At 40.2% G+C, this 25,510-nt stretch overlaps 1 protein-coding gene and 1 long non-coding RNA gene across 5 annotated transcripts in view; one reads left to right on the top strand and one right to left on the bottom strand.

Annotated features, from left to right (window-relative positions):
- The window catches only part of hdac5 (histone deacetylase 5), a 68,804-nt gene that overhangs the window by 24,242 nt on the left and 19,052 nt on the right, over positions 1–25,510 (bottom strand). For 2 of the 4 annotated variants that reach the window (XM_040122162.1, XM_040122181.1), the window contains exons 1-7: positions 19,935–20,033; positions 19,587–19,764; positions 7,543–7,629; positions 4,579–4,838; positions 4,169–4,313; positions 3,949–4,054; positions 1,914–2,047 (exon numbers count right to left, since the gene is read on the bottom strand). In XM_040122162.1, the coding sequence (XP_039978096.1) occupies positions 1,914–2,047; positions 3,949–4,054; positions 4,169–4,313; positions 4,579–4,838; positions 7,543–7,629; positions 19,587–19,764; positions 19,935–19,946 (922 nt within the window). In that variant the 5' untranslated portion in view covers positions 19,947–20,033. Of the gene's footprint in view, positions 1–1,913; positions 2,048–3,948; positions 4,055–4,168; positions 4,314–4,578; positions 4,839–7,542; positions 7,630–19,586; positions 19,765–19,934; positions 20,034–25,510 lie in introns of those variants that run through there. The other 2 variants (XM_040122171.1, XM_040122191.1) reach the window with 2 other exon arrangements.
- Positions 13,019–16,840, top strand: LOC120786643. Its single transcript, XR_005706737.1, has 3 exons — positions 13,019–13,078; positions 15,361–15,403; positions 16,337–16,840. It is a non-coding gene; the product is annotated as an uncharacterized LOC120786643 (long non-coding RNA).

Genomic DNA, 25,510 nt, shown 5'->3' on the forward strand with positions numbered 1-25,510 from the left:
ACATTACAGGATATTTACTAAGCATGACATCACAATTTTTCATTTTAGCAGAGTAATTACTTAGAATACAGAACAGCAGATGTAATTAAGCCTGATTTGCATACGTGCTGATAAATATGACCTGATGGCGGGCTGATTTAATATGTGCATGTCTGGGCCGCAAAGAAAGTGCTTTCTGCTGCTGAACTTGGACTACTGGTTGCAAAGAAGACACTTTTGGAAATTCTAATGTGTATCCATACCACAAGAGGAGGTCTATGTTGTGTGTGTGGAAATATTACTTCTTAGCCTGAATTTGTCAGCTCAAGAAAAAGATCAGTGATTGATGACTTACAAAAAAGTGCGGAGATATTTGGTAAAAACTCTTAAAATTCCTTTAATTAGATACTTACTATGAACATTTAAAATATAATATAATGGGCCTGCTAATATAATGATCTGCTTTGAGCCATCAAGTCAGGAAAAATACAGATTCAAGCAGGAGGCCATTGACGGAAACAGAGATAAAATCTATAGTGTGTTAATAGCATGTCAAGCTAACTAACGTAATACCTACAATAGTAACCAAGCTTTTCTTTATTGCCAAGAGTAAGCATTTCATTAAGTACTTACCACTAGCCATACATTAGTTTGTGGGGATACGGGTTCATTTGAACATTCAATGTGTAGCATTTCAACTCTGTGTGAAGGCCAGTCCTGGATGTTATGAGAGTTTTGGTTAATGTAAGTGATTCTGTCCTGCTCTATGCTGGATTAGAGGAAATTCATGCTCCAGCAAGTACGCAAGCTAAGCTGCCAAATAGGGGGTTTTTGTTGGAGCAAAATTACTTACTAAAATAACTAGTTAACATTTGCCTTATCATACTGCACTACAATACTAGGACTAATTGGCTCTAAACTACAATACAAGAACAATGCCGTTTCTTTGTTTCCACATCTTCTACATGAAACATCAGCTGGTAAGAATGCTGACTTTCCAGGGGCATGTAGCTTTAGCCTGAATCTTTTGTCACAATATCATGTATGTACCCATCAAGTGCATGTTTAAGACACATCTAATGCAGTACTTGTTTTAAGATGAGCAAGTTTGAAAAATTAAAAAGTCTGCCAGAAATGGCACTATAAAGTAACTCATGAAGCTAGCATTAGCTTAACCAGCTAGCTAGCTAGCTGAACCTGATTAAGTTGGAAATACAGCCAGAAAAATCTAAATTCAACAGCAAGAAAAGAGAAGCCTGCTTTTGTCTATTTTGTTTCAAATCATGGAACCCATTAACCAAGTTTCCATTGCAAATTTAAGGCAATTTTAACTGAATCTGTAGAAAATATGCAAAAGGAAATGAGAATTAATGCATGTTTCCATCCACTACTATTATGCTGTGGATGGAAACATACTTACGGTTTCAAAAATTACTTTGCATTTTGATGGTAATTCTGTCCCGATTATCAGTGTTACCTGCATTTTTGCCATGTAAGAATGGAAAGCTTGACAGACATAGCTATAGTAACAGTCAATGAAGGTTCCTGTAGGGACAAGCCCAAGTCAACACTCTTACCACTGACCTGAAATGGACATGTTGAGAGAAAACGCTTCCATATGGTGTCAGATATGTTTGAAACACTGTATGTTTGTGTTTTACCTCTAGCTTTGGGCTACCTCCTCACTGGTGAGTCAGACTGAGTTATCAAAGCAGGCACACATAACCCCCCCCCACACACACACACATGCGTGTGTTTATATATATATGTATATAGCACACCACACTCCACACTCTACCTCCACATAGTCTTTCCTCACTTTTACATGGAAAGTAACAAATCCCACAAACACAAACACACAAACAAACACAAACACAAACACACGTCGTCCCTCTGTCTGCAGGTGCCTCTCCGCCTCAGTCTGTTTCTCCTACCTGTCTTGCGGAGCGGGAAATCATCTTTGCTCTCATAGTTCCCCAGCAGTGGGGGGAGTTTATAGGAGGGAGGAGTTCCTGGGGTGTTACTCTGCGGAGGAGAGCTCTGCTCGAGGGAGGTGTGCTGGGCTCCCCTGCAGACAAACACAAACACACACACACACACACACACACACACACACACACACACACACACACACACACACACACACACACACACACACACACACACACACAAGGAGAAAGCCAGTTAGGTGCTGGTAAAAAAGTTTCACAATATTAAAGCTGAAGTGTGATGACGTGTTGCACTAAAAGTTGTTTCCTGTCAACCTGCTTAGTGAACTTCTGCTTCATTTAGTCAGTGCCTACATTCCCTACATTCCCTACAATGCTTTTCCTGTTGTTTCCTGTTACTGTGAGAGTCCAAATAGTTTCTCTGTGCCTCTTATTCAATTGATTTTTTCCTGTATTACTACTGAAGTTGGATTTAGGTAAAATCTTCTAAGGGACTGGCACCTAAACCTGACTTTTTTACATTTTAGATCAGTGATTCATCTACACTATAGGTGTAGATGAGTGTGAAATACTTAAATATTAAGCACTTGGACAGTTACACATCTTTTGTTTTCAGCCTCTGAGCTTCAGCACATTCAATTTGAAATAAAATAATGGAGACTACATTAAAGTGCCAAGGCTCTGAAAGCCCTTTAAACACATAGGTTCAAAAGTAATTGGACAGACACACATGCAGTCAAACTTAATCATTATATTTAATCTTTAGTGGAAAGTCCTTTGCAGTCAGTGACTGCCTGGAGTTTCTGACCCACAGACACCAGCAGACTCTTTGTGTCTTCCCCGGTGATGCTCTCCCAGAGCTTCACTGCAGACCGAAATTTTGCAAAATCTGCAAATAATGGTAATGGCCTATCACTTAATGGCATCCCTTATTGTTGACTAGGATAAACTCTCAGATTATTAATCAGTTTTTCTTTCAAAAATATGAGGTTCACATCGACATTGGAACTGACTAAAATAAAGGATGTGAAAAATTTGCATCCTACCTACACGAGTCACTCGTGTGAGGCTACAAAGTCCTGGCTGAAAAACCAAGTAGAGATCTCTCAGTTAAAACCTGGGTCAGACTACAAAACTGGTCTAACCTCACTAACTCGAGCCATTGTGCCTCAATACTTATCAGACAATGAGGGATCGATCTGTTTGATCTGTGACTGGGAGACATTTTTCCCATTGATAAAGTGCAGTTTACTGTGCCCCCCGACTAAAAGGAGTCTTCACAAGGTTATTTCAGTACCTGTTAAACACACACGCAGTCTCTAAATCATGGAAAATTAAGCCTGCGCCCAAAAAGTAAAATATGCTATAAGACTTTTGACCAATATCAATTATTTCTGTTATTTGTAAAACCAGACACTTGGACTCGTTTCAATTTGCTCACAGATGATGCGCTGCTGATTAAAACCATTACTTAACATGTTATGCATCCCAAAGGATATGCCAGAGTTTTATTAGTGAACTTTAACTCTATGAAGATGTCCTTTTACAAAGACTCATTGATCTTGGGGATTAATGGTGACTTAATTCTGTGGGTAAAAAAATGTTCTTTCTAATAGACCACAGAGAGCCTTTGTCGGAGTACTGTGACTACACGTGCTTCTCAACGATGCGCTCTGTCTCCTGTTCTGTTCTCCTTGCAGGAAACTTGCCGTAACAGCCTTCAAGTGAGTCAGTCAATCATAGGAATAGTTAATTAATTGAGAGTGTTTTAACACTAACATCATAGTTTGGTCACCTGTACGGCAGGCTTAGAAGTAAGCTGGATAGAAAAGCTGATATTGCCAGCAAAATAACAGGGAATGTGGCCAATAGTTGCATTAAAATGCTAAATTTAGAAAAAAACACCATTTCCAGATTAAAGTTGAGGACTTTAGTTTGAGACTGAGTCAAAATGGAATATTACAGTGAGATCAGTGTGACTGATCTGTCCAGGGACAGGTTGAGCTTTCATAATCCTCACCAGCACTTTGGGGAGAAGGAATGGTTCAGTCCACCAGGACCAGGCTCTTTCTTACTGAGAAGGAACTCCTGGAGCTTCAACTTCACCTCAGTACTGGCAATGGCACCTTCCAAAACACACACATGCAGACAGCAATCAAGACACACTACACAAGGTTTCAGACACAGAGCAAACATGTGGATAGGATCGTAGTGATATCAGTAGCAGTAGTATAACCTACTCTCTTTGCCTTTCTCCTTGTTCCTCAGCAGCAGCAGTTGTTGCTCCAGTCTCTGTTTCTCCTGCTCTTCATGTCTTTGTTGCTCAAGCTTCCTCTTCTGTTCCAGCTCCTGCTGCCGCTTTGCTGCCAGCAGCTCCTGTTGTTGCTTACACACAAACACACACAAACACACACAAACACACACAAACACAAACACACACACACACACACACACACACACACACACACACACACACACACACACACACACACACACACACACACACACACACACAAATTTTACTGAATGAGTCTTGGGATGAATAATTAACAAACAAACGAGATGGGAGTCAGTATTGAAGGTTGCTGTCCCGTTGCATAGCTTATATTGTAGGTTCTGAGAGTAAGTCAATGACTACCTGACTATCTACCTTCAGGTGTTCCTGCAGCTGGACTTCATGTTGTCTTGTTAGCACTTCGTGTTTTTTCTGGAACTCTGCAAACAGCAGTTGTTTCTGGAGTTCCTGCTGCTGTTTGAGTAGCACCAGTTCCTGCTGGAGCTGCTGCTCTCTCAGGGCTGTGTCCACCGCCGCTGCACCCCCAGACACCCCCAGAGACCCAACCCTGGGCTCTGTCCGTAGGTCCACCGGACCTCCTCCTCCTCCTCCTGGGCCTTCTCCTGGACCCCCACCTGGAAAAGCAGCAATAAAGAGGTCAACTTTACTTACCCTGACTAAACTGCTGATTTTGCTGTTTTGTTTGTAAATTTTTCTGTCTGTCTGCTGAATGTTGATTACACTTCTTTTTAACTTTCATGACTGCTTTTTTTGGCTTGAGGAAAGCACTCCAAACTAGTCTGGCTGGCTCGTTACACACTTAACTGGCTGCTAAGGTAAACCAACGCAGTGACTATCTACAATTTGGAAACTAATTAGTCCGGCCTTTCTAGAACCATTGTGAAACCATCTCAAGAGACAGAAGAAACTACACAAATGCCAGTGGAACCTTCTCAAATGATCTTTATGCCCCCAAAGAACACTAAAACTTAGTAAAGACCAGTTGAGACCACATCCTATGATACTCAAAGACCACCAACATCCTCTGGAAGGGCTTCCAATACACCACAGAGCAACCCCCAAGGCCAGGGTATGCTTGAAACGAACTAGTTGGTTACAATGTGTCAAGCAGCAATAATCATTCAAATATGAGGATAATGCCGTTAACTTTTGGACAACAATTCTTAATAGGCATTCGAACTGTTGCACTCCATTGTACACGCAAAAAGCGACAGATGTAGTTTGTGAAGAACGGAACAACGAAGAAGTGCGCAAGCTTGCTTGATTGTCAGAAAAACTACAAAATTTGTTGGACCCAGCCCCAATTTTAACAACAGAAAGGTGTGGGGGACAGGCTTTCAGACACTGTTTGATGATCCCACAAGCGCTTTGGTTGTATCATATTGGCGCCACAACACCTTCAAAGACCTCTGGAACCCCTTCAGTGACTGAAAAGCCATTTACAGGAACTCTCAAAACAACTTAAATTGAAACTTTGTAACATTTGCTGAATAGGAAATGTAACACAAGTAACAATTGCAAAATAATGATTGCTGCTACAATATAGTGTAAATGTTGCACAAGTAGAGCAAAGTCATAGACAGCAAGTTGACTCAGTCATGTAAATTACGCTGCAATAGTTATCTTAAGTTTGATAACATTAGTTAACATTAGGTACTGTATGCAAGTGGTCATACCAGAACAAGGAAGGCTGTAGCACCAAATTTCTAAGTTTACTGACTTGATTAATGGTTTCATACTGCTTATAAATTCAACTTTTCATTTGTAGGAGGAAGATTATGGTATGTCATTTTTTAAAAGTTGTAAAGTCTTGCCTTAAAGCGTCCTGTGAAACCAGAAACTTAAACAAGACCCCCTCTTTGTACACCTGTATTTATACTTGTGAGCCCCCTCAAAAACAAAACTACTCATCTGGGCTGCTGTAGCTATGGAAAAACCACATGGAGACCACAAGAACTCAGATTGGTCAGCTCGGGCTGCTTGCATTTTCTTCTGCAAGTTTCTGATTCCGGTGAAAATAGTTGAGAGTGAAAACAACATTGAGGACGTTTGAAAAAGACTCAGTAGTTCTTTCCGCAAAATAGAAGTAACCTGGATATAACTCCAGTTATATAAGTAAGAGTGTGGATCAGGGTCTGGTCAGTTAACACAGCTACTGTGGGGAATATAAGCACAATATGGCCTGATCATGTACAACACATCCATCTGATAATGCCGGGGTGTTATCAGTGGCTGAAATCTGACAATGAACCAGGGTTTTCCCTAGGTTTCTGGAGGGCTTAGGCTATCATTGATAAATCAAGGCAACAGGTGCATGGATCTGAAGTGCGATTTTCTCAATCTCCCATAGTCATTTGACAATGTAACAGCGTTTGGCATGTTACTAAAATTTCTGCTCAGTTGGATGACTTTAGACAGGTCACTTTCTCAGTGGATGTAGCCACTAGCCAGCTGACTGAGTTGCTGTAGCGAGTCAATTCCTCTTTCGCTCCTATTCTTCTCTCAGAATCATTTTCTCTGTTCTGTTCTCTGAGTTCAGTCTTTTAGAGTTCATCATCTGTGACAGATGTAATTCTTGCCCTCTGACAGATTTTCTCTCTGATTTATTTCTGCAATAAAGACGTCGGGAGATGCCATCAACTCATTTTTAGTCGTAACGTCCGGCAGGTTAAAACTTTTAGGGCTGACTTACAGAAAGACTCACTGTAGACGGACTTGAAAATACATGCTATCCTAGTAATATTAAGGCTACAAACATCCATAACTCAAAACTTTTGTTACACTTACTCTCTCCGTTAAAAAAATGAATAGCCAATGTAATGAACACGTAACTGTCTGATGCTCAAATTTTGTTCATTTTCAAACCTGTTGTCTTCAGCCCAGCCAACACCGACTCAAGTGAGACCTCTTATGGACATTTATCAGATTTCATGCAGCTCTCGGTGGAGCTATGAAAGGCTTTATACAACTTTTTTTCAAATAAGCAGCACTCTCCAACATCTGTAAACAGACTGTGATGTGTAAAATTGGTGGCGCTCCCCTTTAAGACTCGTACTGGTACCTCCTACAGGACCCCTGTATCTATTGCACAGAACTAAGGTACCCTGGAGATGTAGTTATTTGACCGGAGTTCTAGAGATCTTTGATTGGTGTTATGCATTTGTTGAAGAACTGCTTAAAGTAATCCCCTTAAACCTCTTCAACATGCCACTGATCCACTTTGAAGAAGCATTCGACCCATTTAATCGAACCCCTTTTGGAGACCTGACCACCTGACACCCCCCCCCTCCAAGGACTATTAGAGGACTCCCTACTCACCACCTTCTCCTCCTCCTCCTCTGTGCTCGTTTGCTGTTCCTACTGGGCTCTGCATGCCCGATGGGAGGCTGCTCTTCACCTCCACTACTGCAGGACAGAGAAAGAGAGCGAGAGTGAGACAGACATGTGTGATTGATTAGCCTGGAAAATGTTGTCAGGGATACAGCAGACTATTACATCATTCATTGCATACACACACACAGAGGTAGTTCCCATTTTATTCAGATGAGCTATGATAGTGTTGTAAGAAAGTGAGGAACATAGTGTCCCGCCGCCTAAAAATAGCCACAAGCCTAGCATTAGCCTAGCACTGGTTTGTACTGACTCAGAATTACTCTAACGTTACTTTGGCATTAGCCTCGCCTATATTCAGTGTGGCTAGGCTAAAGGACGCTGCAGAAAATGTTAATATGTGCTATACATATGAACAGAGAGAGGTTACCAGAGAAGCCTACGTTTATTTATAGCAGTATGGTGGAAATTGTAAAAATGAAATAAATATATTAAAAAAAACAGAAAGGACAGAAAGGAGTATTGCAGAAAGAGCCAGCACACTCCTGCTTTACAGAATTTAGTGTAATACAGTAGGAAATGTTAAAACTTAATATGTCAGTCCCTTCCCCTCAATCACTGACAAATGCAATGCTTTGCACTGATTTGGATTTGATGCAGCCACTTGGGCTAATCAGTATGACAAATTAATATTGATTCCTTGCTTCAGGCAACAAAGTGGCATTAGCTGGCATTTCACCTGGTGAAATGAAAGCTATGGGAACTCATCAAGTGAAAATTCATCATCTTTTCAACTCTGTCAGTGGAATAAACGCTTCAGTCCTCAGTGTTTGGGAAAATTCCTGCTGCGAATGACTGGCATTGTGTGGTCACCTGGATTGGGTTGTACCACCTATTTATAAAACCAATACTAAGTTTGACCATCCTTCCTAAGTTCTTAGCTAGTTTCAAACAAGTGATTTACTCAGGTTGCACCATTAAAATTTATCAAATGTCTCAGCTAGTAAAGACTTTGGGAATGGATGCTAGGAAACCTCTTTAGCACTGTCCAATCAAGAGCAATTAACTATTAAAAACAGGAAGCTAGCATAAATTCCAGAAATTACAGTTTTAGAGGCCAAAAAGGTATATCTTTTGTAAATGTGGGTATTGTTTTATTTACAGTATATAGCAGTTTTTAAAACCTGTGCAATATCACTAAAAAGTTAGTTTACCTGTGATCACTGCAACCAGACTTTGAGACTTTATAAAAAATGGGAGAGGAAAGTTAGCTCAGTTGGCTACGCAACAGTTACACCAGTTACTAAGTGTAAGTATTTAGCAGTGGTGGAATGTAACTAATTACATTTACTGAAGTACTATGCCTTTGGAGAATTTTGAGGTACTTATTTTATTAGAATCTTTCCATTTCATGCCACTTGCCACTTCTACTCCACTACATTTCAGAGGGAAAACGGTACTTTTTTCTCCACCACATTAATTTGACACCTTTACTTAATAGTTACTCGGGAGATGAAATTTTTAGATTCGATAAATACTCAATTAGAAGAAAAAAGCCTGCATTCAAAATTCTACTTACGTAAAAGTAAATAAGTATTATCTGCTAAATGTATTTGGATTTAGAATAAAAGTTAACAGCAAACACACAAAAAATTATTTCACAAAAAACAGAGTCTGAAAAATGAATCCAAACTTACGAATCAGAATTTCTTTTTTTTTTTCCCTTCTTTCCTATACCCATATTATCATCTCATGACCTCGCAGATTTATCTGGTGACGCTTTCCCCTTGGGAACCACTCGACTGGGCCTAACTGTATATTACGTAGTAGGGCTATCAACAGATTTTCTAAATTCGATTCAATAATTACATCGTAAAAAACAAAAAAAACAATCAAACAAAAACAGACAGAAATTAATACTCAATTTTGAAAAAAAAAAAGTAGCACTACTGCGTCTGTCTGCCTTGCGAGTTCTGGCCTGGGCCTGGGCCGCTGCCCTGGATGCAATGCATGACGGGTAGGAGTCACACAATGTCACTTTCATTGACTGAAAACGAAATATATGTCAAGCTGAAACGAGAAAATAATTCAACCATGTGGTATTGATGGCAGAGAGTTCAAAGCCCAACTCAGCCACAGAGAGAGCGATTTGGACCCGGACCAATCTAAAAAGCCCTGATTGGAAACACTTTGGATTTTGGTCAGTAGATGTTGAGAGATCAAGTTGTCTGCAAGCAATGTAAGCTACAGTTAGCCTAGCCTTCAAGCACTAGTAACCTGAAAGCACATCTTAAAAATATGCACCAAGTAGTTACTCTATGTCTCTCGTTGTATTGTTTTGCCCTCTTCTGGACATATTGGCAAAAATACACATCTGAATGGTTTGAACCTATGCGTTTTTTTAGAAGGAATAATTGAACATCATTTTTGACCAATTTTGACGGCGCTATTAAGTAGTTAAAACTAGCTCCTCCTCAGCCAGCTACAACAGTAAAATGCTGCTTACGCATACTGATGCATCAGTATTAATAATGTACTTTATTTAAACGTATTTAACATATAAGTGACAGGGGCTGATTTGCTGCAAAACAACACTTTTACTTCTAAAACCAAATACATTTAGCTGATAATACTTATTTACTTTTACATAAGTAGGATTTTGAATACAGGCTTTTTACTTCTAATTGAGTATTTTTATATTTTTGTATCGCTACTTTTACTTAAGTAAAGAATCTGAGTATTTTTCCACTACTGATATTTAGTAAATCATAATCTCTACATAAGAACTAGTTTGTGAGGCGCAACCTGTTTAATTTAGTCATGCGTAACGCCTCATTTTAAACACTTACGCTACACACTTACTGTTGGGAGGTCAAGTGGGTATATTTGCTTGATGATGATCTAAAAAATACACTATGCATGACAGCACGACACATATTCAGGTATGTATATCATGTACACCAAATTCCCAGAAAATCAGCAAAAGAAAATGAAAATTAATGTCTGTTTTCCATCCACTATTGCTGTGCAAATATTAGGAGTTGGGCAAACATTAACAGTTGGTGGCGCTAATTTTCAAGTCTGATGCCATTTAACCACTGCAGAATAAGAGGTGCAACAAGACAACATAATTAAAAGGTTCAAATAATGAAAGCGGTTTGGAAAACATGATGGTAATATGACATTTATGTTTGTTTCATTTATAAGTTCAAGGAAGGTTACTTTCTCCTTTTTGCTCCAGATAAAATTTGATGTTTTTGTCTGCCAAAATGTTTCATCTCTCCAGTGTATGTTTAAGTCACATGCTTCATGTTCATCACAATTTATTAGATAAGTCTGTTTCCTTTGCACTTTGTGACATTTTGCCTTTATTGACAAAGCAACTTTTTCCTCCTCAGCCAAACATAAAAACTTTTTTGGGATATTTCGACTCTCTTTTTTTTTTTTTTCAAATTTCCAGCATTCTCATTCATACTCTTTTATGTGCAAATTGAAAATGTGCATAAGAACAGGTAAACAGAAACACACTTTCTGTGTGTTGCATTTTAGGATTTTACAGTATTCATGTATAAACTACAATGCTAAGACTCAGCAGCACTCAGATCGGAAGCCCCAATCAGCTTAGCTGCTCCAATCAGCTTACACTGATCACTGTATGTGTGACTGTGTGTGACTGTATGTGTGACTGTATGTGTGACTGTATGTGTGTGTGTGTGTGTGTGTGTGTGTGTGTGTGTGTGTGTGTGTGTGTGTGTATACACATGTTTTTGTTACCTTTTCTGGTATAAATACCAACCTTGTTGGGACCGATAGTCCTCATGGGGACCAAAGCCTGGTTCTAATGAGGCAAAACATAATTTCTGAGGTCCTGGTTAAGGTTATGTTTAGAGTTTGGGATGGGCTGTCTGCAGTGAATGGAAGTCAATGCAATGTCCTAACAAAGATAGCTGTGCAAACTTGTGTGCGTGTGCTTGAGTTTGTATGTGTGTGTATGAGTGAGAGAGAGTGAGTTTGTATAACGTAATTTTCACTATTTCTTTAGGTTGACTCTCTGTAGTGCAGAGAGTCCACAAGTCAAGAGCCAACCGGTTAATACACTAATACAAGGACAGGGGGCAAACAAAGAAAGATAGAAAGACAGAAAGACAAAAAGAGATAGAGATGGAAATGTTTTATTGATAGAGAGAGACGGTGAAAATACAGAGGGAGGTTTCAGCATCTTATCACCATCAGCACCTATCAATGTGTCCATGAGCAGGGCAGAAACCTTACCTGCCATAGGCCCGTGGCAAGTCTGCTCTCCTGGTCATGGGTGATTACTCTATTGAATCAGGCTACTTACTGAAAGATGCCAAACACTGCAACATTTTGGGACGTCAGGATATTTCCTGTCGACTGGCCAGGGAGGAAATTCAATTAGGACATTCCTACTGCGTAGCCTAACCGTTGACCTGTCTATACAAAGGTATTCTGATTGGTCACCCCGAATTCTTCGGCACACCCTTTCTGCTTTTGCGTCCCACGTGGGTTCAAAGCTAATCAAACACCAATAGGCCAATAGACCAAACAGTAAGGCCAAGATGATTAGCCCTGTCCTGGAGGATTATGGCTAGTTAGAGGAGGACAGATTTCATCATTTGAAATCTTTACTCTTTAATCCCAACCTGACCTTTGACCTCAGACCGTGACATGAGGAACATTTACTGTATGTACAGTCAGTATAAGGTTTGCAGGCTCAGATTTTATTCCTGACAAAAATCTTGTGGGATGAAAGGATTATTTTTCCCTTACATACATGTACAAGCAAACACATTGACAAAGAAGCAGTCCAGTTTCAGATTTTCTGGTTTGTGACCGTTAAGTCAGCTCAGTCACTGTGGCTGCCTCAAGAAAAAGTTGGTAAAAACCAAAAAACTGAGAGCCAGGGATAAACGAGGCTGTGTGTCTGTGCTCTCTCTCTGTGTGTGTGTGTGTGTGTGTGTGTGTGTGTGTGTGTGTGTGTGTGTGTGTGTGTGTGTGTGTGTGTGTGTGTGTGTGTGTGTGCAGCCACTCACATCTAAATTACCTAAACAAATATTCTGGCATTTCACTCTGACGCACGTGTCTCCCCTTCCACTTCAACACACACACTGCCTCTCAGTGTGTGTGTGTGTGTGCGTGTTTCTGTGTGTACGTGAGAGACTGGTCTGTGTGTGTGTGTGTGTGTACAACAGTCCGTTTGGAAAGAGAGCAGCATTCCACAGCAGCCAGGGTCTGACGTCAAACTGAAGACATTTATAGTCTGGTAAACACACACACACACACACACACACACACACACACACACACACACACACACACACACACACACACACACACACACAAATGTACAGTCTGATGAAGAGGCGGGGCTGAGGCAAACATTTCAGTCAATCATATCAGTCTCTAACTCACTACAACTCACTGCAGTTACACACAGTAATTCATGGACCAGGACGGAAGCAGTGAAAAGAATGAAAGACGGACTGTGCATCTCGTTTGTCCGGTCAGTAAATCCTGGTAGAAATGAACACAGACTGGTGTTTACAACTCGGTGTTAACATGACTCTGTATTCATCATGCTAATACAACACAGAAGACTTAAAATCACGAGGACAATTTTTTTTGACATAGTTGTCTAAAAGTGATTTTGAATTGAATTTTTGAATGAACCACAGAGTCCATGTCTGCTTTGGTCTAGTTGGACTCATGATGGCGCTTTACAAAGCATTCCTCTGTAAACTGGCACCAAGTTTATACTTTTTTTAATAGGGCTGCAACTTTTATTTTTATTTCGATTTAATCTGCAAATCTTTGTCTCAATAAACTTATCAATCATTTGGTCTATAGAATATTTTTAAGATTTACTAACAAAACATGAAGTACAGCTGAGGCTGAAAGGAATGTCGTAAATTTTTCAGGTTTTTTTGGTCATAAACCAAAGCACTGGACAAATTACAATGTTTACCATACTTTGGTAATAAATGAAAACTCCCTCGCAATGAGGAATAAAAAGGTCCTTCTACAAAATCCTTTTTTAAATATTTAACAAAACACTTCAAAGGTACTGTATCAGTATTTAATTTTGTCTTAACACCAGCAACTGTACAAGACCTCTGCCTGAATAGAAATCAGTCTAACCTCTGACAAAAGTATTATTTTATATCAGAAAATATCCAGGGTTTTCCCTACCAATGCAAGACTTAGGCGCATGAAAGGAAAAAAACATGCTCAGAGTTCTCTACTCCCCTGGAGAGAAAGGATACCATGTTGGCCCAAATATAAGATGATTTTTTTTTCTGGAAATTAGCTTTGAAAAAGTGGGGGTCATCTTATATTTAAGGATGAGACAATTGCATGTTCATTACATCAGATACTCTTTTTGAATGGAGAGAGTGTAACTACAGTCCTTTACAGAGTGCTACACAACGGGTTGTTTGTAGCCTTAATTTTGCCAGACCATTGAGTGTTTTCAGTCTGTTTATAGCCAGTCTTTCAGAGTTAGTAAGCACTAAAAGTGTTTCGTTAGCACAGTTTACCTTGCAGGAGTTTCTGAAGGCTGGTGTAACGTGTTTTGCTGCCAAAGGGAAAATAAACTCATGACGAATGAAAAAACTTCAGTGTCTCCCGACATCTTTGCTGCAGAAATGCACCAGGGAGAAAATCTGTGAAACAGCCAAGAATTACGTCTGTCACAAAGATGAGCTAAAAAAGACAGTCTGCTAACTGCCAGAGTAAATTATTGAGAAGAATGGGAGTGAGAGGGGAATCGACTCGCTACAGTAACTCAGTCAGCTGGCTAGTGGCTACACCCACTGAGAAAGTGAGCTTCCTTCAGATGTCCGACTGAAAAAACATTTTGGTAAGCTTTTTTGGTAAGCAGCCAAATGCTGCTACATTGTCAGATGACTTTAGGAAGATGAGAAACTCGCAGTTCAAATCCATTCACTATCAGCTTTGTTTTACCAATGTTATTTTGTGCGGCGCACAGTGCAATCGCTCACAAAACTGTGAAGGATTACTTCAGATCATAGCGGACTTACTTCAAAAGTGAGCTGACTTGTTTCGTGCTTGTTTTTGTAATGTCTGAGGGCACTGTGAAAAACAACCTGTGTTGTTTTTTTATAAATATTGTAATGTAATTGGTCCAAAATTCCGAGTTTTTAGTTAAATAACATCAACTCCAAGCTGTCTAATCAAAGAGTAATGCAGTGGTTCCAACTTCTCAAATGTGAATATTTGCTGAAAATGTGACTATATCTTCATGATCTATGATAGGAAACTGAATGTCTGTGGGTTTTGGACTGCTGGTCGGACAAAACAACCAATTTACATGGGAACTTGGGCTCTGAAAACTGGGATAACAACGTTACTGATACAACTGATACTGAAATTAAAAAAGGCTAAAAATGATGGTTTTACCTGTGTTTGTTGAAGATGCTACAACATCTAGCTCATATAAGCCAATCCACCCATCACTGGTAAAATATTGTCCAGGGACCTTCTAGACCTCTTTTTAAAATAATCAGCATGGAAAAAAAAGGATGATCCAGAACTGCTCAACAATAAATGATGTGATAAATAAATGACATACATGATGAGCTGATGAATATATGACTGTGACACGTTACATATGAACAGTTTCAGTTACCTTCTACTATGCAAGTAAAGATTTTTTTTGGATTTGTACAGGGCCACTGGAACGCACAAGTTGTGTACTATAATTCACCAACTGGGTCTTTCCAACATCTGCCTTTGACAGGAATGCTATGTGTGTTTTCTTAAAAGATGGAGTGATCCAGCCTATATCCAGAGAATCAAAAATGTAACAGTAAGTGCTGGCCAAGATCTGTTGCTGCTAATAATGAAAAAAAGGCATGGTTCATGAGGGCACAAAGAAAGAAGACAAAGGTATGGATTATAAAGTCCAGGTTGGAAGAGTTCTCTCTTTAACTCCCTCTTTCTACATTTATGTTACTCCTATTTCAAATTGCTGCTATTGCTGCTGCTGCTGCTGGGAGGTATTTCTGGAAACCAAATTCCTCTTTTCTCTTCTTTCTTTCCCTGTCTTGTTCATTCCGCGTTGCTAAAAGAAAATAGGCACTATGACGTCATCCCTGCAAAACACTCTAAAAACAGCCAGGAGAGACAGAGACAGAGAGGGAGAAAAAAAAGACAGAGCAAGACGGAGAGTGAGGTAAAAATTGTATAATGGCCGTGTGTACTTCAGACAAATTAGAAGCTTACAGAGAAAGGAGTCATATTTGTAGCATTTCTATTAGGGCTGTAGTCAACCAAAGAAAATCTTGGTCAACTGAAATCTTACCTACTCTCCAACCAATCGATTGGTCGCGCGGGGGGGGGGGGGGTCAGCACGTTATGTCTAGATTAACTAAATCGGCGACAGTGCACAGAGTGAACTCTACCTGGCAGCCTTAACAGCCTACAAGAATTATAAATAAACATAAAAAGCTAGACTTTGAAGCATATTGAATCATTTTAACCTGATTATTTTATACTGAAATGATAACAACAGACTCAGAGCCAACCAGCGTGCGCCTGCCCATTTTCATATGATTTCTGGAAGTAGAACTATATCAACCGCTGGTCCCAGCACAGCAACTATTGAGGAGCATTCACTCAAAGTCTCAAGCGTTAAACAGGAAAGTTGACGGAGCTTTCACAGGTGGTCTGTCGCTCCTGCCACCGCAGTAAATAACGGATTAATCCTGGAAGGCTGTTGATTCAGTGCTTTTCTCCTTAGGATATTTCAACGGCGATTGTCCGATCAATGAGAATTAGGTCGGACCAAATGAGAACAACCAGAAGACTACAGCCCTAACTGCTATAGAGACTGAGGGATGGGTCAGAAGTATCGTGGGCTGGCAGACCAATAGTGTGTTGCACCAGGCATAATGTCTTTGACAACATCTGATTCAATCAATAACACAGCATGTATGCACTGTTGTATGTAATGATCAATATTTTTATCCTACAAATAAATGGAGACATCTCTGTGTCTTTCTGTATGTCTATCATTCGATTTTCTCGACAACTGCTCATCCAATCGACTTCAAACTTCACGTGTGTATTGCTGAGGACCCAGGGAAGTGCAATGTCGACTGTGAAGGTTTTTGGATCAACAGTTCTCAAGAAACATAAGAAGAGAAACATTAAAGGACATTCGATTAGAGCTGGGGCCACTCATCCACGCAGCCGACGTCATCGATTACACAACGGCATGTCTGCGCCCGGTCATAGCAGGGATTCCTTGGAAAACAAGCTGCAGCTACAAAACCTGGCACGGGATCATCTAAAGTGTGGGACTGTTTTAGAGAGATACCCAAGCTCTGCAGATTGGAAATGGCTCATCACAGCAGAACAACCGCTGTGCGCGGTCATTTGAAGCGGAAGCATCCTGGAGCGCTTTTTATCCCCGCCCAAGCAGGATATATTAGGATTATTAACAAGTAATTTATGCACCGCTGCTGTTGTGATTACGTAACGTTACACCGCAAGGCCGTCTATCATTGTTATTCGGCCGTTGTATATTTTTTGTTTCCTTTAACGGCCATGTATGAGTGAGAAAATGGCTTCAACTAACATTAAATCGTTTCAAGATTTTCCTTGCTGATGCAAAAATACAATTTTCTTATCTGCATATTACTCCAGTGATGAGATAAATCCATGTCATAACCATTTTAGATTTTACGTCAAGTTCTTCAGTAAATATACTGATTCCCCAGTTCAGGGAAAGGGTTACTATGACACGCAGTGATTAGATGAATCCACACGCACATACCAGCTTATCAGGTACACCTAGATAAAACTAATGCAGTATAATACGAAAGGCCTGTAATAAATCCTCCCTTCATGAAGGTTATAATGTTTAATTTTTATTGAATCTGTTTGAAAGAGGTGTTGATTTATTTTAATGGTCATTTGGAGGCTGTGACTCGTGGTGCTGTTGAACTGTACTGGGTTATACAGAGAGGTGTTCCTAATATTTTGTCAACTTAATTAATATTAAGGCTCTCATTGACCTTTTTTCAAGCAGCAACAGGCAGCTAAACCAACTATAAGCAATAAGGCCATAACTAAACAGCAGACAGAGAAAGGTAGTGAACACAGCGGAGCATTTAACAGCTAAAGAGCCAGATATTTCATTAATCAGTTGGTGGACATGAAAAAAAACAGAGATAAAAAAACAAAGTAACTTTGCTCTTACAGTTGTTGTGTGGACAGAAACATGACTCCAAATGAATGTTAATGTTTCTCTGTATCTGATGAATTTTTAAGCAAGCAACTGTTTGCTAGTTTTGATAGTAAAAACATACAGCAGGCGATAAGGTGGTTTTTGTAGTCCAAGACCGACAAATCGCTTCGGATAGTTTTGTTCAAATTAGCTCAAATTTGTGGTTACTGGCTATGTAGCCATTATTTTTTAAATAAGCAATTGTATGCAAATGTACATTAGTGTCAAAAAAAATGCATAACCAGTTTTATGGACTAAGTTTGATAATTATTAGTAAAGAGCAAACACATGGCTAATCTAAGAAAACACGAGCTACAGAGGATGCATTTCCCCTACAACATCAATATACTCAAGTCTATGTGAGCCTTTGATTTTGAACAGACACACACAAACACACGCATACACTGGACTTGGGTTTGCCAGTGAGCCAACACTGCGATTGCGAAAAGAAGATTAGAGTGAATGTGCGTCCTGCTTGTACCAACTAACAATCTGCTGGCATTTAGAGGTGGCATCAAGCCACACTCCAAAACCAGCTCACCTCACTTTGGCAAACACATTGTTCAGGAGCCGACACTGCACCTAAACCTAAAAAACAGTCTTTAATATCTTTTAGCGGCAATGTGTCTCACTGAAGCCACTGAATTTCTTTGCTCACTCACCACATGTGTGTTTGAGTATTAGATAAATTACTAAACCAACCGACCCCCCTTCACTAAAAAGTGTAAAGGGGAATTGGTTGAACACGGCACTTTACACTCAAGAAGAGTGTTAACAGCACCAGAATGTTCAAAAGATGTTCTTCAAAGTTTCAAAAGGTTCCTATACAAATGTTGTCCACACCGCCTAAACCAACAAAGAACAGTGTACAGCATCAGAATTTTTTTTTTTTTTTGGAATAGCATGATCTAGCACCTGGAGAATTTTTGACTTTTTTCTTGTTCTAGTGGTATAAGGAGTGTCTTATTTGTTATGATTTGTAAGTGGATTTATGGACATTTATTCCTGATGGAAATCAGAGATAATGTTATAAGATATAAGTGTAAGTCACACTGAATCTAAAAATATTAGTATCATGTATGTGTATTCAAATCTGAGTGAGTTACTACTCTGAGAAGGAGAACAAATTCTGACAGAAAATGTGGCAATCGGTCGCTGAAGAGTTTAAAGTACCTTAACTGCCTCCAAGAGATGTGTGTGTAACAGCCACTGCTGCTGCTGCAACTGCTGACCGTGTTGGGTAAGCGGGCAAAATCTGTTGGTAAGTGGACCAAACTACAATAACTAATTTCCTGCTGTTTTTAGAACACCAACATGCACCTGTCCCTTTCACCTCAAACAGCATCTCTGCCTTACGTCTGTCCCTCCATGCCCCTCTGGGAAGACACACATCACAGTTTGAAAACCTCGGACCTAAACCACCTTGCAACCTTATATCCTGTTCTATCAACAAAACTCTCACAAAAACACACACATCCTTCTTTTCAAGCCTACAACCATTCCCTGGCACGTCTCGTGACATCAGCTTGATTTACCAAAAAAATTATTATGAAAAGGTTCAGATAAACCTTCCCACAAAAACACAAAGTTATTAACAGATTTTACTAAATTAGACCTTTTGCTTCTGGCTCCAAACCTAAAGTCTGATAGCCCATTTACCCCCCCCCCGCCACACACACACACACACACACACACACACACACACACACACACACACACACACACACACACAAACACCTCTTTCCCAGATATGACTCACCGGTGGTGGGCATGGCAGTGCTGGAGCCCCTGTTGCCACTCAGGAGCTCCAGAGGTTGGTGGTGGCTGTCTGCACTAGCAGAGGAAAAACAGGACTCAGTCTCATAGATGGTCTGCAACATGGCGCACAATCCTGACACTGTGGGGCGCAACAGCATGCCAAGACAGGAGGCAGCGTTCTATTTTGTCACGAAAAAAAACAAAAACAGTCAGTTCTTCTTACAAGATATCGCCAAGGCTTAGTTTAGGATTCAAGTTGTCAAGGACAGGGGAAACAAACATTGAAATGGGCTTGAAATTGACAACTTCTTTTATTGTAAAATGATCTTTAAATTGATTGAAAAATTACCATGAATTCCATCAAAAAATTCCAGAAAGAACTCTTCTGAGCTTTTATTGTGTAATCCAGCAAAAAGTTTGATTTGGAGCTTCTGCTGTTTCTGGCTGTTCAGTTTGTGCTACGATGACCAGTCACTGACAGTTACACAACATCCTCTTTTCTAATGTTGTAGCCTCAGCTACAGGTTCCAGAAATCCGCCCCTTCTGGTAGGCTTGAGGAATGAATCAAAATTAGAAGGTCAAGATTAGGAAATACAGGCTTTCCAGAAAGGACCAGGCTGAATAGTGACCTGAAATACGATTTCCTGCTTGGTTGGTATTGTCTACATCATCTGGAGTCCTGATCCATGCAAAACACCTCGCCAGCTCCTGAGATATTGATAGTGGCTGGTATGTTTTGGGGTGTACCAGTCACTGTTGCAGATGAAAGAAAAAAGTTTGTTTCCCCTGGTGCACTGAACCCTCTCTAAGTCTTTACCAACCACCAAGCCACCAACTATGAAACCAAAACCAGGAGGGAATCAATGAAATCTGGTTGCTTGCCAGGAAAAATTGTGCGTTTCCATAAGCTGAGAAGTGATGGAAGAGATCGGTTCAAGAGCGGAGCTGCTGCAGCCTCTTTGCTGCTTCCCAAAGCCAACAACAAAAATACAGAGACGGGGAGAAGCTGAATTCCCCTGCTCTGGTGCATCAAAGGATCCTCATGCTGTTCTCCTCCTGGCCGACGAGAGGGAGAGGAGAGGAGAAGAGGAGGAGGAGGAGGAGGAGAGGCAAGGACGTAAATAGCTTTGGGAGAGCACTCCCCGAGGTTCCATGCTTCCAAAATTAGAACGAAGAGCTGAGAGAATGACAGTGAGAGGGAATTGGAAGGAAGGAGAGAGAGGGAGAGAGCAGTATAGTATAAAAAAAGCAATTGTGAGGAAAGGAAGGCTGAGCTGGAGAAGACAGGCAGCGCATTAGAATCCTCCCAGAAAATGAACAGCCAGGGATCACACGTTGTCCTCTTTGTCGCTGGCTTGAAAACACACAAAACAGGACAAGGCAGGCGACCAGAAGCAGCTGCTGGTCAGACAACTAATATTCACTGTCTAAGAGTCACTGTCAGGTTTGTGTGTGTGTGTGTGTGTGTATACGGGTGTGTGTCTGTGACGCTCTTAGAGCTGCTGAATGAATGCAGAGAGAGAGAGAGAGAGAGAGAGAGAGAGAGAGACAGAGGGAGGAGACAGAGGGAGGAGGCGAGAGAGGCTGAAAGTAGATCACTGGGTGGAAAGGAAGTTAGACGGATGAAGAGAAAGTCAACAACAGCTCGTTTCATTTTAGTGAGCGTCATAACATCAGCAATGAGAAAGACAGGGAACATGAACACTCCCTCAGCGTCCATCCCTCCATTCGTCTTCATTCATTCCTTTTTTTAGCTGCATTTTTCTGTTGTGACATTGGCTGCTTTTTTTTTTTTAAGATTAAAGGAGAGCCAGAGGATAAGAGAAGAGAAGAGAAGAGAAGAGAAGAGAAGCATTTACTAACACACAGGAGATGGGGGGTTGATGGAGGGACTATAACTGAAAATAGACTGCCAGGGAGGAGGAGGAGCTAGAGATAAAAATAGACAGGGAGAGAGAGCAAGAGCAGTAAGCCTACAGCTCTGGGGTGGGGTGGAGGAGGTGAAGGGGGGAGGGTGAGGCTTTCAGCGCTGTCATGTTTCTGTAATGCACTTCCCAGAGATCATCTGTCAGTCAAACAGCGTTGGCGGTTTGCCAGATTGGCACCAAATTTTGTACAGACATTCATGGTCTTCTGTGAATGAATCCTATTGACTATTGGTGATCCATAAGTTTCCATCTAGTACCATCATCAGGTTGAATTTTATATGTCCAATACTTTGGTTTATGACCAGATACCTTCAAAACTAATGACATTTCCATCAGCCTCAGCTGTACTTGGTGTTTAGTGCTAACATAATACACTACAATTGTGCACATGGTGAACTTTATTCTTGCTAAACATCAGCATGTAAATGTCATTGCGAGCACGCTGGCATGCTGATGTTGGCGTTCAGCCTAAAACGCCGCTGTGCTTTGTACAACTTCACAGAGCTGCTAGTCATTTTGTAGGGTCAATGGGAAATGGATTTTTGAGGCTAATATCTGGGCATCTCAAATAGTGATCAGGTAACGATACATTAGCTTTTAGTTTTTTTTAAATAAAAAATACAATGTAAAGAGAAAGTCTTGGTGCAGATCCCTTATATTTTGTTTTCTATTTTAGTTGTGACCAGGGTACATATTGACCAGAACATTTTCCAGCTGAATAATTTATTTGTTAGTGTTCTCTGGTGGACAAACTATGTAATGGTGGCACTGTTTCTAATTTGTTCTAAAACATAGTTTGAGATTTCTTCACTGCAGTTTCTCTTTGCTGATTGGCCGACATATAAACTGATACTGATATTTTTGCAATAAGCTAACATCAGCAATGTATCGGCCTGGCCGACTTATCGGTCGGCTCTTTTTCTATTAGCAGAAGAATTCAAACCTCATGTGTGTTAAACAGAAGAGCCAAGTCTTATCTGAGCAAGCATTCATTCATTCATTCAGCTCTCAGTACATATGAGATGAAACTAAATGTCAGCTCTCTTTTGAGGTTGCTGAAAGTAGTATTATGCTCTCAAGTTTTTAGGCAAATTTTACAGAAATTCAACTAAGAAATAATTTATAGATAAGATACAGTTAAGTCAGTTTTTGCTTAATGTATTGAATTGACAATCAAGGTACATAATCAGATTCATACAACAATCCTGTAAATCCAATATTTTGCCTTAAAGCAGTCACTGCTGATTAATTGGCAGCATTGCCTGCAATGGCAGACTACAACCAGGAACACTGAAGTGGTAGCTTCCTCTTTAGAAACAGTCTTAGCAAAATCTGTAAGGGCGGATTTCACCGTACACATCTATATCATCTCTCAGTAGATTCTGTCATATCATACAACCCTAACATGCAGGCTCGCAACTTTATATGCATGGCATTGTGTAAGGTCAAAAATGAATACTTTCTGCAAACCCAACACCCTACTAAAGGACTAGACTGCCGAGTTTTTACAGTCAGTTACTGTAAATACAGTGTTTTGTGCAAGAAGCAGAGTCGACCTTGACCTATTTTGGGAAACCAGATATTACACTTGGTTGGGAACTAAAGAAATGTTCAAAATATTTTCGACGAGTAATTTAAAAAAAACTAGCTAAAAAGGAATAAATTGGCATTTTGGGAAATATGTTTATTTGATATGATACAATATTTTATGATATGATATGACATGATATAATTCTCAGTATATATGAGGTTACCATGCCAGCAGCCAGTTAGCTCAGCTTAGCATAATGACTGGAAACAGGGGGAAACAGCTAGCTTGCTTCTGTCCAAAGGTAACAAAATCCGCCTACCATAACCTCTCGAGCTCACTAATTAACATGCTATATCTTGTTGGTTTAATCCATATTGAGGTATAAAAACCAGTTTCCACTCATGGTGATGACAAGACTCCAATTTCTATCAATGTCTATCAAGAAGTGACTGTAGTGCACTTCCATCCACCTGTTTTTATTCCCAGTTTTAATTTGCACCAAGAACTGAGTGAAAACGCCAGAAATTCTAAAAATGAAAATACTGAGGAGTTTACAATTCTGCAGTGGTTTAATGGCACCCAACGGGGGAATTAGTGCTATTCGCTTTTTTTCTTGACACTTTTAAGTCCTAATGTTCCCATAACGGTACAGGGAATGAAAGGTCCATTAATTTGCTTTTAATTTGCTTTTCTTTTGCAAATTTTTTGGACACTTATCTTGTGTACAGCCAAGAAATTGCCCCAGTAAACCACGTGTTGTTTTACACTTCAGAAGCAGTTTTCATCCAACAGCAGCATTTTAGAGGTTTACTGCACCTGGGAAATGTCATGGAGAATCACAGAAAGGTCACTTTTTAACCAAAAGCTGCACTCCTCACTTTGCTGTCAGTGTGGATATTATTTATTGAAACCACTGGCTGCTATTTATAGGATTTGTTTATTCCATTCAGTAGCTCAGCCCTAAATGAAGCCGTACTTAAAGGAATAGGTTCAGTGTTTTAACAGAGTGTAAAGGGATGTCTCTGACTACTGGCAAACCCGGCGTGCATGGCTTACAAAAAACTAAGGATCAGAATGAATCAGGCTTCATGTAACCCAACGGTAATGAATAAAAAAAAGTCTTGAATGGCCCCAGTAGATCAGCTTAGGGCAATTCTAATTCATTTAATAAGGTAGATGATTTAGACTCTTCTGTATTTGTCAACCTTTCATCTCTGGGCTGATTGTTGCTGCTGCTATGACAGTTTCCTCCATCTCCCTCATCCCACCTCCTCTTCATCATCTTCATCACCCTATTCATCCTCACCTCCTGTGTAACCAGCTCTGTGTGTCCTCAAGCAGATACGGTGCTGCCTCAGTATGACTCACAAGCACACAGACTAAATAGATAGAAAGAGCAAAAAATGTAAATATGGAAAACTGGCCAGGCAACATGTCTGACATCTCGATAGTCTCACACACTAAACATATCTGCTAAAGTGCTAAAGGTGTGTGTGTGTGTGTGTGTGTGTGTGTGTGTGTGTGTGTGTGTGGAGGGGTTGTACTTCTACCTTTGTGAGGACCAGTTTGAGTTTTGAGACCATTGGAGTGAGGGCATTTTGTCCAGTCCTCACATCTTCAAAGGGCTGTGTGAGGGTTGAGACTTGGTTTTAGGGTTCAGGTTAGAATCAGGTTTTGATTAGGGTTAGTGGAAGGGTTTGAGTCAGGCATTTAGTAGTGATGGTTGAAGTTAGGGTAAGGGGCTAGGGAAGGAATTATGTCAATGAATGTCTCACAAAGATAGAAGTATAAGTATGTGTTTTGTGTGTGAATGTGTGTGTGTGTGTGTGAATGTGTGTGAATGTGTGTGTGTGTGTGTGTGTGTGTGTGTGTGTGTGTGTGTGTGTGTGTGTGTGTGTGTGTACTGCAGTAGCTCAGTGGATGACTCATCTCTGCGTTTCTATTTGAGGCGCATCAAACCCTGGAGTCACACTGCTGTCTGTGTGTGTGTGTGTGTGTGTGTGTATCATGTACTATATCTGTATCCATGACGACCAAATTACAGGCGGTCAGTCAACCAGTCACTCAGTCTGAGATAAAGTTGTCAAAAAATACCTGAGGTGGCCTTAAAGGTATCTTTATTTTGTGCTACCCAGTTAATTAACCTGCCATCCATTGATTGTTTACACACACACACACACACACACACACACATACATACACATTACAGTACATAAGACATACATTACATGTTGGAAAACACAGCTAAAAAAGAGTGGATATTGCATTCACCAGGTGGTGTGAAACACGACTCCAAATGAATGGTAATGTTGCTCTGTAACTGCCGAGTGCGTAAATAAGCAACTGTTTACTAACAAGTTCACCATATCAACTTAGCAGGTGATGATATGTCAGTGTTGTGTTCACAGTTGTTTCTGCTGCCCCAAATGACCAAAATAAAAAAAAATCCATTATTGCAGGTTTAA

The sequence above is a fragment of the Xiphias gladius genome, chromosome 3 (assembly GCF_016859285.1).
Source record: "Xiphias gladius isolate SHS-SW01 ecotype Sanya breed wild chromosome 3, ASM1685928v1, whole genome shotgun sequence".
In the NCBI taxonomy this organism is placed as follows: Eukaryota; Metazoa; Chordata; class Actinopteri; order Istiophoriformes; family Xiphiidae; genus Xiphias; species Xiphias gladius.